We start from the raw sequence: 17,477 nt of genomic DNA, 5'->3' as shown, positions 1-17,477 counted from the left end.
AGCATGGCATAAAATATCATAACAAACTGGATAGAAAGAGCACTAACCATAGACAAATATATAGTCAACAAAATTAAATCAATATAAAAAAAGTAAAATGAAAGTCCATAATCTTGGAGAAAACATCTTCAACACATTAATCAATCCTGAATATCTACCCGATGGGGAAAGGAGAGTGGAAAGACCACCATTCAATAGAAAAGAAAAGGAAAAAAAATTAAAAAGGCAAAAGACAAGAAAAGGAATTCCACTGAAGAGGCAACCCAGATAAGCAGTAAACATATAAACAATTAGTGACAGGAAAAGTGCAAGTTAGGCCACAAGGAGGCACTATTTTATACACATCAGAATGAAAATCTTTAAATATCAGCAGCCACCAAGAGTTGGTAAGAATGTGAAGAAATGGAACTACTAATCAATGCTTATTTAAGTGTTGCAATTATATGGAAAGACCACTGGCCATGATCTCTTATGACTGAAAATGTACATACTCGACAATTCAGCAATTCTATTCTTGGGTATATACACCATAGAAACTCTTCTACTTGTGCACCAGGACACATTGAAATGACTGTTCATGGAAGTATTGTTTAAAATTGCAAAAAGCTGGAAGGAAGAGACATGTCTATTGTTGGAGAATGGATAAATTAATTGACTGAATAAAAATTTTCAAAAGTACTGATTTTGTAAAAAATTACTATTGGTTGGCTAGGATTTACTTTACTAGAACTACAGACACATCACACAACACAGGCAATTATTTTAATACAAAAATCATAACTTACTTTGCAATAAAGCATGAAAAAAGAAAGAGGGCAGAGGGGAATACTTAGACTATTTAATTTACTAAAGTAAAGTACATTATTTAATTTTTTAAAAGCCCTGTTGCTAGATGCTTCAATATAAAATAGTTGAGCTGTCACAAATGTGTAAACTAATGATTATAAATACACTTAGTATAGGAAAGTACTTTCTCATATTTGTCATTATATTTAACCACAGCCTAAGCAGCTAATTCAGAGCATTTCTGCCATGTCATCAGCATAGCCGTGTAGGGTAACTGTTTAGGAAAATCATTCCCTTGCCATTGTCCACATAATTAACTCCCTGGACTACTACTCAGTGAAAAAGTCAACCTGAATAAAAGCAATGTTCAGTGTTTCAGGTTTTTGTGATCCATTTGTCAATTTTCCAGGATCTTCTCCTTCTTTCTCATCCTTCGCACCTGATCATGTTCTTTAATACTTTTTTTTTAAATAAGGAAAAATTAACAGAGATCTGTTCTCATTCTCTTTCGTTTTCATCTATAGTCCATCTGTCCGTTTATTAAAACATTCATTAAAATGATATCAGGTACCTCTTGCTTTAAATTCAGAAACGGGCAGAAGTTATACTTACTTGCTTAAATTGGATCTTAAAATCCGTGAATTGCAAGTACCCCCATTCCCCTCTCATCTTCTTTCTCCCAAACCTCCCAGTCCATATGGTGTAACCTTCAGCAAGTAGCTTCATTGTCCTTGATCTTTTCCCTCCTATTTTATCCAGTTGAATGAGATAATTCTTATAGTACCATCCAAATCCAAATCCCTACATTTCTAAGATAAATGTTTGAAATTTTCAGCACTGCTGGATAAGACTATCCAGAAAGAAGCTGTTCTTCGTGCCAACAATAGCATCATCCCTTTGAAGCACAGACTTTGCATACTGGACTCCTGAACAAAATTGAGTCCAAAAAAAATAATGACAATCAGCGAACGCCCTGCTCCCACTCAGTTCCCCCTCTCCCCCTGCCAACACAGGGATCCTGTGTGGAGAAAGTAACTGCTGTGACCAACAGCGTCTGCTGGGGCGTTAGCAGTATCCTCCTTTAGGGTGAGTGGGGGAGACTGACACTCCACTTCACATTCAAAAGTGTTAGAGACTTTCCCACTATAATTAAATTCTTACATTACAACAACATACACTGTTTCTGGCAGAACAAAAAGTAAGCATCTCTTGTAAAAGTGAATAGAACGAGGAAAGAGGAGCCAACTCTCACCACTGGGGGTAACACAGAAATCTCCTGGCCTTTTTCTCTCTGGGCCTGCCCTTCATCATCTGCGTCACACTGGGAGATTGTCAAACTGCAGGCAGGTCCAGTTCAGAATACCTGATATCTTCTTTTTAATGTTTTTATTGATTTTTTAAAGACAGATAGAGATAGAAACATCAATATTTGAGAAATACATCAATCAGCTGCCTCCTGCACGCCCCCTACTGGGGATCAAGCCAGAAACTGGGCCATGTGCCCTGACCAGGAATCGAACTGGGACCTCTCAGTCCATGGGAAGATGTTCAGTCCACTGAGCCACACTGGGTGAGCAAGAATACTTGATATCTTAATTTTCTTCAATCTCTATAGGGAGAGTTGAGGTAAGCTGGGGCTAAAATAATTACCTAGTTAGGCAAGTAAGCATTTAAGATATCTTTAAGCCCTAGTATAAAACCAGAAATAATAAATGTAAGTCTATCATTCAACTGCTCTACAAATAAATTTTGCTCCACCTATAATCACTCAGTTTCTCCTCTTCCCACATTGATATTTTCACAAGTACCATCTCCACATTAATTTCTATACTGGGGCATTTTACTCTAACTGGCACTTTCAGAAATGATGGACAGATAAATGTTACAAAATAGAGAATAGATGTATGCAGTTCTGTGACTAACTACTGAGCAACCTTAGGCAGGTCCCTTATATTTCAGACACTGATAAAGGTTGCCTTGGCCGGTTTGGCTAAGTGCTCAGAGCATCAGAGCACTGGCCCACCGACCAATGAGTCGCAGGTTTGACTCCGGTCAAGGGCACGTACCTCGGTTGCGGTTCCGTCCCCAGCCCTGGTTATGGTCATGCGGGAGGCAGCCCGTTGATGTGTCCCTCTCACATCGATGTTTCTCTCTCTCTTTCCCTCCCACCCTTTCTCTTCCTCCCACTCTATCTGAGGATAAATAGAAAAATATCCTTGGGTGAGGATATAAATAAAAGGTTCTCACACAAAGGTTGGGCATAGAAATCTGGTCCAGCAGCGAGATGCCCACCTATTTCTTCCACTCTCTCCTTTTAAAAGTAAGCATACTGGGGAGGAGAGGAGTTCACAAGAATAAATATGATACATTCTTCAGACAACATTTTCTATCCTTCATATCCATAGTCTGGCGACATTAAACCCCATGAGAAGTCATCAATACGTGAAAAAAAACTGAGTCTGCAAAGGTAACAAACAGGTAAAGTGTCTTCTTCATGTGGTCCTTGTGTTTAAGAAATGTGAATTACATTTGCAATTCAGTTTAAAAGTAATTGAAGAAGTATATAAAAATTTCAATTAAAGCTCAGAAAAATCTAGCAAGCATTTACCCATAAACTAGAAAATCTCTCTCTCTCTCTCTCTCTTTCTTGCCCCCCCCCCAAAAAAAGTTTAAATGTATAAATACAAACTGGTTTAGTCTACCAGTAACTGATCTTGTTTTCGCAATCTGATTGTCCTTATTCTCTATTTGATTAGAATTCTACTTCTGAATTTACTCTAAATTACAGACTAAAGTCATATCCTTTCTGGCATTATGAATGGAATTCTGGGCATTTAAAATGGGTTGTTTTCAAAGCTTCTCTTTTTTTCTCCTGGAATCCAGTAAGAAGCCAGTACCTTCTCTTTGGCTGGCTACCTTCTCTTACCTCCCCAAGTGCTCCCTTTATCTTTGTTCCCAGGATGTCCTACTGCACAGGATTTCCTAGTCCTGTCCCATGGCTCAACACACACCTCCAGGAAACCTCACCAAGACACAAGAGTCCACATGTAGATAAGAAGCCACCTGCCCGGCCCTGTTGCAGAGAAGCTGCCCCGCCCCCCCGCCCCTCTGTGTAGCAGGTTTCCCCGCTGAACTGCTGCTGGGGTTGCCCTTTGCCTTCTAACCACCCACCCTGTCCTTTCCTCCTTCATTAGTGCCTCCTGGTCCATGCACCCAGTCTGGCTTACTTCCTGCCTCCTTATTAACTGTCCTGCACAGACTCCTCCAGTGACTGCCTGTCAGCCTCTCCTCTATTCTGCTATACCTGGTATTATTCATTCACACTCTGAAAATAAACTCTCGATCTCCTTCTCACTCATAATTTTGCTCAAAACTGTATGACCTGGATAAGTCCCTAATGTCAACACAACTCACACATTTCCACCTCACATGAAATAAACGCCCACCCTTGTTCTCGGGCCGTTTGCCTTTCCCGTGCTGTGCTCTCAGCTGCAGCTCCCTAAGGCCACGTGGTCCGGCCTGAGCTTCATCAGCCTATGGCTTCAAGGTACACAATCAAAATCCAGGAACAGAGTGGTCTCTCCACTACTGTCACCAATAACAGAGTCAAGTGCCACCCAAGGCCACAAATGATGCTGCAGTTTCTCAAGAGAGGGGCAGAGCTCAGAACCACTGAATCTATGCAGCAGGCTTTCCAGAAGGGACGCAGCCTTCCCTGGGTGGGCCCGCACCTCCACTGCAAGGCTGGGTCCCTGGGGCTGTGCTGCAGGTCTGCAGACGGACTAGCAGGATTCAGGAAAGAAAGCAGGACTCAAGAAAAGGTGGAGGAGAGGTGGGGCAAGAGACCCATGCATGAGAAGGGAGGGAACAGGCAGTGTGGGCCTCAGTGGGGGTGTGAACTGTCACACTTGGCTGAGCTCGATCTACATTTCCCGGACTGGTCCCCCACACAGCTCCGCAGCTCCTGGCTTGGGCGAGGCCTCTGGGGAGATTCAGGGCGCGGAAGCACAGGAACAGTCCCACTCACGTCCCACTCAGCTCAGTGCGGGGCTCCAGAGGCAAGCATAGCTCACACATGTTGTTACCGATGTGCTGCTGGTCCCCTTGCTGGTCCAGGGACACATCGGCCCACAGCTGCTGCAGCCCCCACAGGATCTCCCCCTGTCTGTGAGTCTCAGGCCATGTGTTTGACTCAGTGGAGGCACTGGCTTCTCCTTGCTTCCCAGCACCCCTGAGGTTGAAGGCCTGCAGGCAGCGAAAACTTGGGTGGCGTCCAGCTCATCCTCACAGTCCCTGGTTTGTCCTCGTCTCCCACTTCCCATCCCTCCTTCCCAGTTGCCTGACCTACGAGGTCAGGCCTGGCACCGAATATACACACAACTTGCTTAAACTAGCTCCAACAATTAAATGAGGCCAAATTCTGATAACAAGTCCCATAGTCTATACCATCCCTGCCCTTCTGTTTCTCTGATTAGACGTGCATAGGAACTTCATTTCTTTAATATGACCTTTTCTCCTTTCTTTCTTTTTGATTCAAACTGGCCTCATCCAGCACCCTCCTTCTCCCTTGCATATCCACTCCCACAGTCATTAAGCCCTCAATGCAATGAGATTCTGACCAGCATTGAATAATCTTAGAAACAAAGCCTCAGATATACTGACCTCCTAGACACGGTTTCAGTTAAACTAGAGATAACATCTAGGCCTCAATTTTGTTTCAGCGCCAGGCTCAGAAATGTGGGGAGAGGAGACCCAGATTAAGCAATGCCATGGCTGACATCAGGACCAGATGCACTGGTCAACCACCCCACCCTAGCACTAGTCAACCACCCCACCCTAGCACTGATCAGCCACCACACCCTAGCACTGATCAACCACCCCACCCTAGCACTGATCAACCACCCCACCCTAGCACTGATCAACCACCCCACCCTAGCACTGATCAACCACCCTACCCTAGCACTGATCAGCCACCCCACCCTAGCACTGATCAACCACCCACCCTAGCACTGATCAACCACCCACCCTAGCACTAGTCAACCACCCACCCCAGCACTAGTCAACCACCCCACCCTAGCACTGATCAACCACCCACCCTAGCACTGATCAACCACCCACCCTAGCACTGATCAACCACCCACCCTAGCACTAGTCAACCACCCCACCCTAGCACTGATCAACCACCCACCCCAGCACTAGTCAACCACCCCACCCTAGCACTGATCAACCACCCACCCTAGCACTGATCAACCACCCCACCCTAGCACTGATCAACCACCCCACCCTAGCACTGATCAACCACCCACCCTAGCACTAGTCAACCACCCCACCCTAGCACTGATCAACCACCCACCCTAGCACTAGTCAACCACCCCACCCTAGCACTAATCAACCACCCACCCTAGCACTGATCAACCACCCACCCTAGCACTAGTCAACCACCCCACCCTAGCACTGATCAACCACCCACCCTAGCACTAGTCAACCACCCCACCCTAGCACTGATCAACCACCCACCCTAGCACTGATCAACCACCCCACCCTAGCACTGATCAACCACCCCACCCTAGCACTGATCAACCACCCACCCTAGCACTGATCAACCACCCACCCCAGCACTAGTCAACCACCCCACCCTAGCACTGATCAACCACCCACCCTAGCACTAGTCAACCACCCCACCCTAGCACTGATCAACCACCCACCCTAGCACTGATCAACCACCCCACCCTAGCACTGATCAACCCCCCACCCTAGCACTGATCAACCACCCACCCTAGCACTAGTCAACCACCCCACCCTAGCACTGATCAACCACCCACCCTAGCACTAGTCAACCACCCCACCCTAGCACTAATCAACCACCCACCCTAGCACTGATCAACCTCCCCACCCTAGCACTGGTCAACCTCCCCACCCTAGCACTGGTCAACCACCCACCCTGGCACTGATCAGCCTCCCCACCCTAGCACCGATCAATCAATAGAGACCCTGACCAGACCCTAACTCCCTTAGTCAGCATGATTAATTCTTTTCCCCTGTATAACCCATGTCCTGGAAGCCATGGGTGAGCCAGGTCTTAAGCATTAGCTCATCTGTGTCTCCAAGCACGGGCCACTTCCTGAAAATAAACCCTTACTTCCTTTGCTGCAGGCTCCTGTTCCTGACTTACTGGGCTCTGCTGCCCACAGGCAAACGGGCCCCTTTAGTCTGGTAACATGATCCGACAGATACAGAATTTAGTACCAAAACTAGTTTCAGGGAAACAAAGCATGTTGAAGATTAATAATCAATTGACTCTTAAATTGAAATATTTGTGAATCTTACTTCCATTAGGCTGTAAATTATACTGAAGAACTAAATTATGTATAAGGAAAAGAATTGCACTCATTGTTGAGTCAATAATTATTCATGATTTTATTAAACAAAGGTCTCTTTAGAGAATAGTAAGAAATTAATTCTCAGCTAACATAGCTTGGGAGAGGGGAAGGAGGTGACTATTTCTTTTTAATGTACAGATATTGATACTAAAATTAACCAGATAGATATTATGCTTTAGTGAATGCTTTTAATAATCAAATACCACGTTGTTTTAATACTATAATGTTCTCATTAAGTCAAATTGTTAACTTAAATGGTTGCATTTAAAAGATGTTCATATCATTTTTATGATCACTCAAAGTTTTCTGGCAAAATAGATATTATATGAACTACTTTGCTAATGTACTCTAAATATGATGACCTAGAGCTTAACTGGTGAACCACAATAATCAAGTGGCCACAATGAAAATGTGTAAGCAAGGAAGAGAGGGAGAGCTCAAGAGAACATGGGAAAGAAAGACGGAGAGAGAGAGAGAGAGAGAGAGAGAGAGAGAGAGAGAGAGAGAAACAGGAATGGGGGAAGGGAGGGATATATATATATCAAAAGAGAGAGAGAGAGGTAGTTGAGGGGAGACATAGAGTAAGAGAGGCAGAGAGACAAACAGGGAGGGGAAAGACAGGGGGAAGAGCAAAAATCATTTGGACACATAAATGATCCTCAAAGATTCTAGCTGAAATATTGAATGATATCACTGAATATCACATTTACCCTTAACTCCAAGAGGAAATTTTGCAGGGTACTTTTGTGTGCAGTCAAAGAAAAAAAAAATCTATATCTATATCTATATCTATATCTATATCTATATCTATATCTATCTATCTATCTATCATCTATCTATCTATCTATCTATCTATATTTAATTTTCTATTAACTAGGAAATTTTTTAAACAAAAGATTATAACTCTTCTTGGTTACTCCCATTTCTTCCAGTCAATGTGATCTGTCATTCAAGTCAAAGGTCGCTACACATGTGGACTGTCCATGGCCTGCACCAATTCTCAAGCATTTATTAAATATATTATAGCACTAGTCACATCTAATTATAATAAGCTCTTTGCCTGTCCCTGAGATGAGATGCTAAAGACAGGGTCAACATATAATTTGTCTTCATAGCCCAATGTCTAACAAATAACAAATGCTAGATATTATTGCTAGATTTAATTATAGCACAGGATAGATGTGATGGTTGAATTTATGTGTTAACTTGAGTGAGCCACAGGGTGGTACCCACATTAAACATGATTTCTGGGTATGTCTGTGAGGGTATTTCTGGATGAGATGAGCATTTGAATCAGTGGACTCATAAAGCAGATTGCCCTCCTCAATGTGAATAGGCATCATCTAATCTGCTGAGGGCCTAAATAGAATAGAAAGTAGGCAGAGGGAGAGAATTCAGCACCCCCTTGCCTGCTGAAGATGGGACATCAGCCTTCTCCTGTCCTTGGACTTTGATTTATACAACCGGCCCCCCTGGCCCTCAAGCCTTTGGAACTACATCACTACAGATCATGGGACTTGTCAGTCTCCATAACCATGTGAGCCAATTCTTTATAATAATTCTATATATATATATGAGAAACAGATACATACAGATATATATATATATATATATATAATCTTCTATTGATTCTGTTTCTCTAAAGAGCCTTGACTAAATGCAATAGAAGTTGTCAACATTTTGTGAGTGAAGCAAATAACGTGTATACCAACTACCACAGCATATCCAATGTCTTCCAGGACTTTCTTTCCTCCAAGAGAAAGCCAGATGTATCTGTTTCTCATAAACACAGAGTAACAATTTGGAAGTCCCCAGTCAGACCCTAAAACCAGAAGCTAACATTAAATAAGATACTTTGTATCCTCAAGCCTGCTGTTACATCCTAGCATATCTTTAGTCAAAGGAAAAAAATATATACAAATACTGGCCTGAGCAGCAAATTCCCCTAAAACTAAACTAACTACATTCTAAACACAACTACAAAACTTAAAATAATAAAAGTGGCCATTTAATGAGCACTTGGTAACTGCCAGGCAATAGGCAAGTTTCTTAGCATATTTTTTCATTTAGTCCTCACAATCACTTTATGGAGTGGGCATTATCAACATCACCCCCACATGGCAGAGGTAAGGGTGAGCTGTTGAAGCCAGGTGAAGCCCAGGCAGAAGGCCTGAGTGCAGAGTGAAGCTCTTAATTGGTATAGTGCACTCGACACCCCCATGGGTCCCTTCAATGCATCTAAGATATTACTTATTAAAAAATGGCAATGTTAAGGCATTTTTATACCTTTATCTTGAAAAGTCAGAGCATACCGGTCAGAGCCTATGAAATCTGGGGGACCACTGGAAGCTGACACACAACTCCTGAGATCTCAGTCAAGATACAGAACTTCCTACCAGTGAAAACCACAGTTAGGAAAGGCTTATCCAGTAAAAGCAGAGAAGGTGATGCTAAGAGAACGAACACCTCATCTTCCAGTCTAACTGCATCGTCAGGGGGTCTACTGGAAGGGGCGGGAGGAAAGGAGACAAGAGGCTTTGCTGTACCATGGAAACAAGGAAGACGCTGGAGACTGAGAAGGCAAACCTTCTGCAGACAACCCCCTTACGCAGTGCAGAGACCCTGCCCCAGGCTCTTGTAATCCCCTTACATCCTCCAACTGCCTAAACCACAGAGGAACTAGAAAGCCCCCAAATACCCAGAAGCTTAGGTATACAAGGCGGCTGGAATCTGGCTCGGGGCTCAGCCCTTGGAGGTGACTCCGCGGGGCCATCACTGGTGCACATTCAGCAGGCCTTTTCTAATCCTCCGAGTGCGTGCAGTCTGTCCCTTCCCGCCAACCGACTTTCTGCCACAACAAAATGACACCTTCACTTAGAATTTGATATAAGCTCAAATCAAAAATCTGGACTCATGTAGCTCATAGCCAAACTGTCTGCCCCTGCCCACAGTACTCCCTGCAATATTAGAAACGTAATAGGTGGTAACAGTCAGACAGGCTGTGGGGTAATAGGTGGTAACAGTCAGACAGGCTGTGAGAGAGCTGTGCAGAAAAGCAGCAAATATCAAAAGCAAGGGAGAAATGTAAGCAAAAGTCCACGGAAGAAGAAACATCCCAGGATAAATTACCCAAGGAAACAGAAGAAGAATTGAGACAAATAATATTTTATAGACTCAAAAAAAAAAAAAAAAAAAAAAAAGAATTACAAACAAAAAGTTCTCTCTTTAAAGAAGAAAGAAGTACAAGTGTTCAAATTATATGATACAAGGTAACTGAAACATGAAAATAAGTCGACAGCTATAAATACTATAGAGATGAAAGGCCACTTAAGCCAATAAACAATAATAAAAGAATTTGACTGAAAACATATTAAGAGAAAAACATTTCATGGAAAAGCACAATAAAAAAAAAAGTTAAAGGAGAAGATCATAGATATGAAAAACCAAGCAGAAACATTATACATATGTTCAGAGTTACTAAAGAAGTAAAATAAACAGAAAATATTCTTTAATTATAATTTAAAAATCTGAAGACATAAAAACAGCCTCTACTTCTCAGACTTCAGTGGCAGAAGCCAAGAAAAACCAATACAGAATGACGAAAAGCAGACAAAAATCAATGAATTTACTGAACGTCTGGCTTTCTAAAAACAGTCTGTGGATATCTAACCAAAAGGCTTGAGAACTCCTGAGCAGCCCGGCCGGTGTGGCTCGATGGATTGCGCATCCTCCCAGGGACTGAGAGGTCCAGTTCGATTTCCAGTGCAGGTTGCCGGCTTGTTCCCCAGTAGGGGGCATGCAAGAGGCAGCTGATCGATCAATGTTTCTATCTCTCTCGCCCTAAAAAATCCATAAAAACATATTTAAAAAAGAAAGAACACGTGAACAATCAGGTGGCGTCCGCCTTCACAGTAACACAAAACGCCAGATGACAGGAAAGGCCTGTTTCCATATTTCTGAGAAAAATAAGATGAAATAGCTCTCATAATTATGATTAAAAATCAGAGATAATGGATAATAGTCTCAATTTTAAAAAGGTAGTAAAACAAGAAGAGGGAAAGGTAATTAGAAAGAAATACCATCAATTTTCCCAACTTTCTTAGCAAAAAGTCAAAAGATGCTGTTTAAAGTAAAACTCAGTCACTTACAAAAGCAGAATAACCAGAACTCAAAGAGCTGGGTTTTAGTTCCCCTTGACTCTTAAGTAACAGCATCACTTTGGTGAAAGGACATCAACCAGAAATTAACAAATTCCTTCATTTTAAATTCAGTTTCTATTTTTTCCATTATATTGGAAGCAAAGTGAAAAAAAGTAACTCTGCTTTAGAAAGTATAAATTTAATCTAATTTTTGTAAAACGGCCTCTATTTACGAATATATGCACACAGAGATGCTATAAATAATGCTCACCCAGTGTTGATAGGTGTGAGGCGGGGGAGCGACAGGGCTTGGTCTGCTTTAATGTTTTTAAAATGAGCAATGCATCATCTTTTCAAATAATGAAGCCATTATTCTCCTTCAATAATTGCATAATCCTTCTCAACTCCCTGCATATCATTTTGTTCTAATTTCCCCGATCAGAGCAATGAGACACCCAAAGGGAAACTGACTTGACAGAAGAGTGACCTAATCCAGGATGATATATTAATAAAAATATGATATGCCCACTGAATGCACATCATTATCAAATCTATTTATTTGGCTCAATAAGAGGAAGAACTTTTAATATAATTTCATGTGCCTGGAAACAGGACGAACTGCCACACGGAGCAGGAAAATTCCAGAGTCCTCAGCAGAAAACGAAAGCACCCAACCCTTGAGGAAGGTCACCACATCTCTGAGGGCGCCTCCCGTTCTGAAAATGCTTGACTTTGTGATGTCCAGGCTGACAACAAAGTCGTCAACCTCTGTCTTCGGCTATAAAAATAAGAGTACCCATGCCACACACAGCTCTAGAATTCCACAACTTTAAATTGTTTCCACAAATACACTGATGTTCTTCCACCCCATAACAACTCCTGAAGTAGGTAGGACAGGTATTATACATTCCACTTTGCAGTGCATAAAAGTAAAATTCAGAAAGAGGTCACTGGCCCAAGACCATACAGAGAGAACTGCAGAGCTGTGATAACATGTTTCGGTTCCACGCTTGCGGCCCAGGCAGCTCCTCTCCATAAACCTTGGCCGACGTGTTTCATTTCCGCCAACGGGGCTTGCGGAGCAACTGGGCCTGCTTCGTTCAAAATGCAAGAAAGGCTGGATGGCTGCTATTACCACCCTTCTATCCTGTGTGAGGAAAAAAGAACTGGCACTTCATGGAAAAGAAATACAAAGTAACCACACTATATGGAAAAGAAATTTAAAGGAACCACGCTATACGTGTCCTTCACTATAAAACACATTTTTTTTTATTGGAAGGAATTAAAGCTTTCTCAAAAAAGGCTTGCTCTTGTCTTCTTAGATTCCAAACACAGGAAATAAAAGTCACCCCTTGCTATGCTGGATGGTTGAAGCAGCTGTTCATCAGAGGTGGTCACAAAGCAGAAGTTTTCATGTGAACTCTGATAAGACGGACAAATGTCTACATCTGTGTATGCTTTGGACACCTGCTCTGGACCAGCTGCTGAGAAGCACCTGGTACACACACTGCAGCGGCTGGAGAATAAGTGGAGGAGAGCCAGGCCCGCCAACAAGCCACCTCCTTCACGACAGCAACTGCTGAAATGCATTTAAGCGCATACAGACCGGATTTTATGCAGATATTTGTGAGTAAGAAGTAATGGCTGTCTGGAAGCTGTTTAGAATTTATTTGATGTTTTTTAATGGCAGGTGGTAAAGGGACAAATTCAAGTGCAATGAAATTGAGTAAAAGGGAAAACCTAAACATTAAGTACTATATATATTTTAACGAAAGGGCAGATGAAGACTGTTCCTGGAAGTAAGACTCTTGGTAAGGCCACAAAAGAAATTTTGCAAATGCTATTTAGGCTGTTTAAATTTTGAAATGTAAGCACAAAGGCACAGTAGGATATTCTGTGACTCTTGGCAAGATTTTATCACCACTGGCAAACAGGAAATGTACAAAATAATTGTACGAGCCGTATTCAAATCCCTTTTCAATTATGTAGACAGAGGCAATGCTGCTTCCACTGTGGACAGTTTTTAAAACTTCATCTTAATAATGACCTTGTCGATATAACTGAAATATTTAGAAAAGATAAATTTTCAAGCCCTGGCCAGTTTGGTTCAGCGGTTGGAGCGTCGGCCTGTGGTACAGAGAGGCCCGGGTTCGGTTCCCGCTAAGGGCACGTACCTTGGTTGCAGTTTGTCCCCGGCCCTGGTTGGTCGTGCGGGTGGCAGCCACTCGATGTGTCCCTTCACATCGATGTTTCTCTCTCTCTCTCTTCCTCTCTCTCCCTCCCACTCTATCTGAACAAAAAATGGAAAAATGTCCTCGGGTGAGGATAAAAAAAAAAAAAAAGAGAGAAAAGATAAATTTTCAAACTCTGCAGTTTTCTCCCAGAATCAGACTTTGTTGATAAAACTAACAGTACTTGATTCAAGCAGCCTTAAAAACAAGCATCAAATGTACTCTGTTCTAAGGCATCTATAATTAAGAATATGGATGGAGCAAAAATTTGAAAAACAGCAAGAGAAAAAGTAATTCACTGGGACGAACATTCAGTGAAATGCTCATTGCTTCTCCCTCTATAAAGACTTATGAACTCATGAATTATAAGCTATGAGGTGCAATCATTCAGAATGCATCGCATATAGTATATTATAGTCAATCATGAAAATATTTTCAGAGTTTATCCTCAGGGAAAGTAGTAACACAATGATTCTCTTTGCTATCATCTTTAGTTACCATAAAATTAGTTACAGAACAATGACATTGTCAAAATGTATAAACTTACAAAGCTAACACTAATCCATTCAAACATAAAAATTTAATAGCAATCGAACAAAAACATAAAGTACTATCATATCAACACCACATGTAAAGAAAGATATAAATACATTTTACATGATAATGAATGAAGAAGGTTTCCATATTTACATAGCGATGAGCCAGGAATATTTAAACTTACTACCTTTGCCCTGTTGTCTTAAGGAGTATGAGAAATTGTTTGGCTTTAGTTTGTATGTGAAATTTTCAATGGTGTGCGAGATAAAGCTAGCTGGACCCCAGCTCATGAGAGCCAGCTGTTAAATTTTAAGGACTGTTACAAGCTAGTTGTTATACCTTTGAAATCAGCCGTAGTAGGGGTTCTGCACCATGGGAACTGACAAACACTACAGATCAAGCTTCCCCGCCCCCGCCCTATAGCCCTTTCACTAGCTCACTGCTGATCTACATACAAATAGTACCAAGTACAATTAGTTCCTACAAAGTGCACCCACACAGGCAACACAGAGGTCAGGAGAAGAACACTACTATCACACCCAGAAGTCTGCCTTGTATCACCTCTGAATCAATACTCCCTCTAGAGGCCGGAACCCTGTCCAGATATAAGCATGGACTAGAAAGGAGCAATTTTAGCAGTGAGGAGGGAAGGAGGCAGTTTTAAGGGAAAGATATCACCTGGAAAATCACGTGAAAGTAAGCTGCCAGGAAAAGACATGGCACGATGTACCTTTGTTTAAACATAGCAGGAGCAGTTGGGGGAAGGAAAATACGTATAAAATTGTATGTGCTGTGCAGCTCCAAGGAAGAGTTGTGAGGCACCCACATGTATACCAGACCTGTTCAGTGTATAAACCTTATAAAATGAAGATGGCTTAACATACTGTAACAATATTCCCTGTGATCTGTACATCAAAAATCAGTATGGAGCACAAGGAAAGCACAAATAACTACCACAAATAAAGTGATGCCCGGCATCTGATTCCTGTTGATATTCATAGGATTTTTCCTCCTCTAATTCATACTGGTGCTGTCTGTGAGAAACCAAAGTTAAAATTCTTTCATCATCTTCCTACTTCTCTAAGGACAGCCGAGACCGTGGGTCTGAAGGACAGCATGTGCCAACAATCACACATCATGCAGTGTGGGTAGTAGGAAGTGATGAATATTAAACAAAACCTGCCCACTACATTTTGTCTTTGTCCCCATGATCAGCTGTATCAACTGGTTTACCATTTCCTACTCTCCATCTAAAAGTTGATTCTTAAAATACCTACTTAAGTTCTGGACACTGAAGACAGGTAGACTTATACAAAAGCTGTTGGCCTCCTCATAAGTTTCTTTATATTTAAGGGATTAAAAATAAAAATTATGCCCTGGCCATGAGTTTAGCTCAGCAGTTGGAGCATCGGCCTGTAGACCAATGGGTCGCAGTTTCAATTCTGTCAAGGGCATGTAACTGGGTTGCGGGTTTGATCCCTGGCCCTGGTTGGGGTAGTGTGGGGGCAGCCTATCCATGTGTCTCTCCCACATCAATGTTTCTCTCTCTTTCTCTCTCTACCCCCCCCCCCTTCCCTTATTTCGGTGGAAAAATATTCTCATGTGAGGACTAAAATTAAAAAAATAATAATAAAAAAATAAAATTACACTCTACAGACAGATGTGTGTGTCTGTGTTGACCTCTGTCTCACCTTCCAACAAGGAAGTGTTCTAATGAGAATACCTGCCCCAAAGTCCTGTTCAACAAAGGATTTCAATGCAGTGGTACAGTTTGACTAACCAACCTTTATTGTTTTCCTCTTCATATGGATATTCATTCATCCATTTGTTTCCAAAGTCACATTGATCCTGCAAGAAAAGGACACAAAAACAAGCAATGAGAAAAGTTCCACGTGTTGCTAACATCCTTTCATTGGGGGGAGAGGGGGACGCAAAGACAATCCTAATTCTGCCATCCTTTAAATTCTTAATTATCAAAATGGCATAGACATAATAGCTGAGGAATATTTTCTCTTTCATTGCTTGTTTTCTGCTTGATCTTTAGCAGCCACACACCGGGCACACTGGAGAAATAAGGGAAGAGCGGCAGCCCACTGGCTACGACACTGAGACGGATCCCCGACACGAGATAATGAACATCTGGACAAGGACCAGGGAAGGAAGAATGAAAGAGAAAGGGATGCAATGGAGAGAGAAGCCTGAGGAGAAAATGGCAGAAAGTGGTTCAAAAGTAAATGTACTACATCCGGAACTCACAACACTCCAGCGGAAGGGCTCCGTTATTCCGAGCAACTAGGAGATTTTGAGTCGTGCTATTTCCAGAGGAAATGTTGTTGCTGTTTTCTCTTTACAGCTGATACAACTGTGCAGAATAATTAAGCTGATACTTTTTGGTGGCTCTCTGTTGGCCAATACCAAGTATATAACTTTTTAATTAAGTAACTTTTAAAAAACTGATCTAAGCTAGTCAATGTCACCTCTTAAAAATTAAACAAATATAAAGTAAATATTTATATGGTCAAAAGCTTCCAAATTCCCAGCACCATTTGGATCTTCCCAAATATAATTACATATTGCTGGATTGGAGAGTTCTGAGTAAAATGGACCATTTGCTCCATTTGGATATATCTTGAAAGTTCTCCTATTCGTTTTTTTTTTTTCTTCTTCTCAGCATTATGTAACTTGCTTCAGAATTTCCATTTCATGAGGCAAATTTTCTTTGGCATTCACTGAAGCCAGCTTATTAGATGCAGCTGACTTTTTCTTTTTCTTTTTTTCACTTGGAATTACATTCAAGAGGGGACACGCCTGGAGTCCGCAGACATTCTGTGCCAATGTCCGACTGCAGCACTGGGCCAGGCTTCCTTCGCATGTGTTTTCATACATTTGAACAACAACAAAAAAGAAAGAGCTCACTCACTCACAAGGCCCCGAAGGCAACATAGCAGAATTCACAAGTTCCATGGGTTTGGTCTGTAAGGGGAACTGGCTTTGATTGTATTCCAGGCTCTGTCTGTTTCTTTCTTATATATGTCTCAAAACACACCTCCCAATGCATCCTACAGCTTTTACTACTACTGGAAATGCCACTAAAAAGCAATACAATATAACGTAACACTAGAATCTGTAGTGGCAAACTAGAAATATTCTATTGGAATTTAGAGTATAATTCTTCTATTTTACATTTATGAAGCCATACTATGGAATCCCGTGAAAGAATTTAAGTCATTTATACTACCATGTTTTTATCAAACTCATATTGTCCTTTCTGGTCTTCAAAATATATCTAAACCAACGTCTTAGCAGAATATACGCAGTTCTTCAAAACTACCTTCAATCTTACATTCTAGTTGCTTATATCTCAATATGTGGTTGTGTAATTTATTTTTCACATCTTAATATAC

The 17,477-nt window shown here is 41.7% G+C and overlaps 1 protein-coding gene across 1 annotated transcript in view; it reads right to left on the bottom strand.

Annotated features, from left to right (window-relative positions):
- The window catches only part of KLF12 (Kruppel like factor 12), a 301,579-nt gene extending 284,515 nt beyond the window's left edge, over positions 1-17,064 (bottom strand). The window contains exons 1-2 of the mRNA XM_036250442.1: positions 16,994-17,064; positions 15,858-15,921 (exon numbers count right to left, since the gene is read on the bottom strand). Of these exons, the coding sequence (XP_036106335.1) occupies positions 15,858-15,890 (33 nt within the window). The 5' untranslated portion in view covers positions 15,891-15,921; positions 16,994-17,064. The remainder of the gene's footprint in view (positions 1-15,857; positions 15,922-16,993) is intronic.
- Between the last annotated feature and the right edge of the window lie 413 nt (positions 17,065-17,477).

Source organism: Molossus molossus, unplaced genomic scaffold (assembly GCF_014108415.1).
Source record: "Molossus molossus isolate mMolMol1 unplaced genomic scaffold, mMolMol1.p scaffold_m16_p_9, whole genome shotgun sequence".
Classification (NCBI taxonomy): Eukaryota; Metazoa; Chordata; class Mammalia; order Chiroptera; family Molossidae; genus Molossus; species Molossus molossus.
The sequence above is the reverse complement of the archived record's forward strand: the minus strand, read 5'-3'. Positions and strand labels throughout refer to the sequence as shown.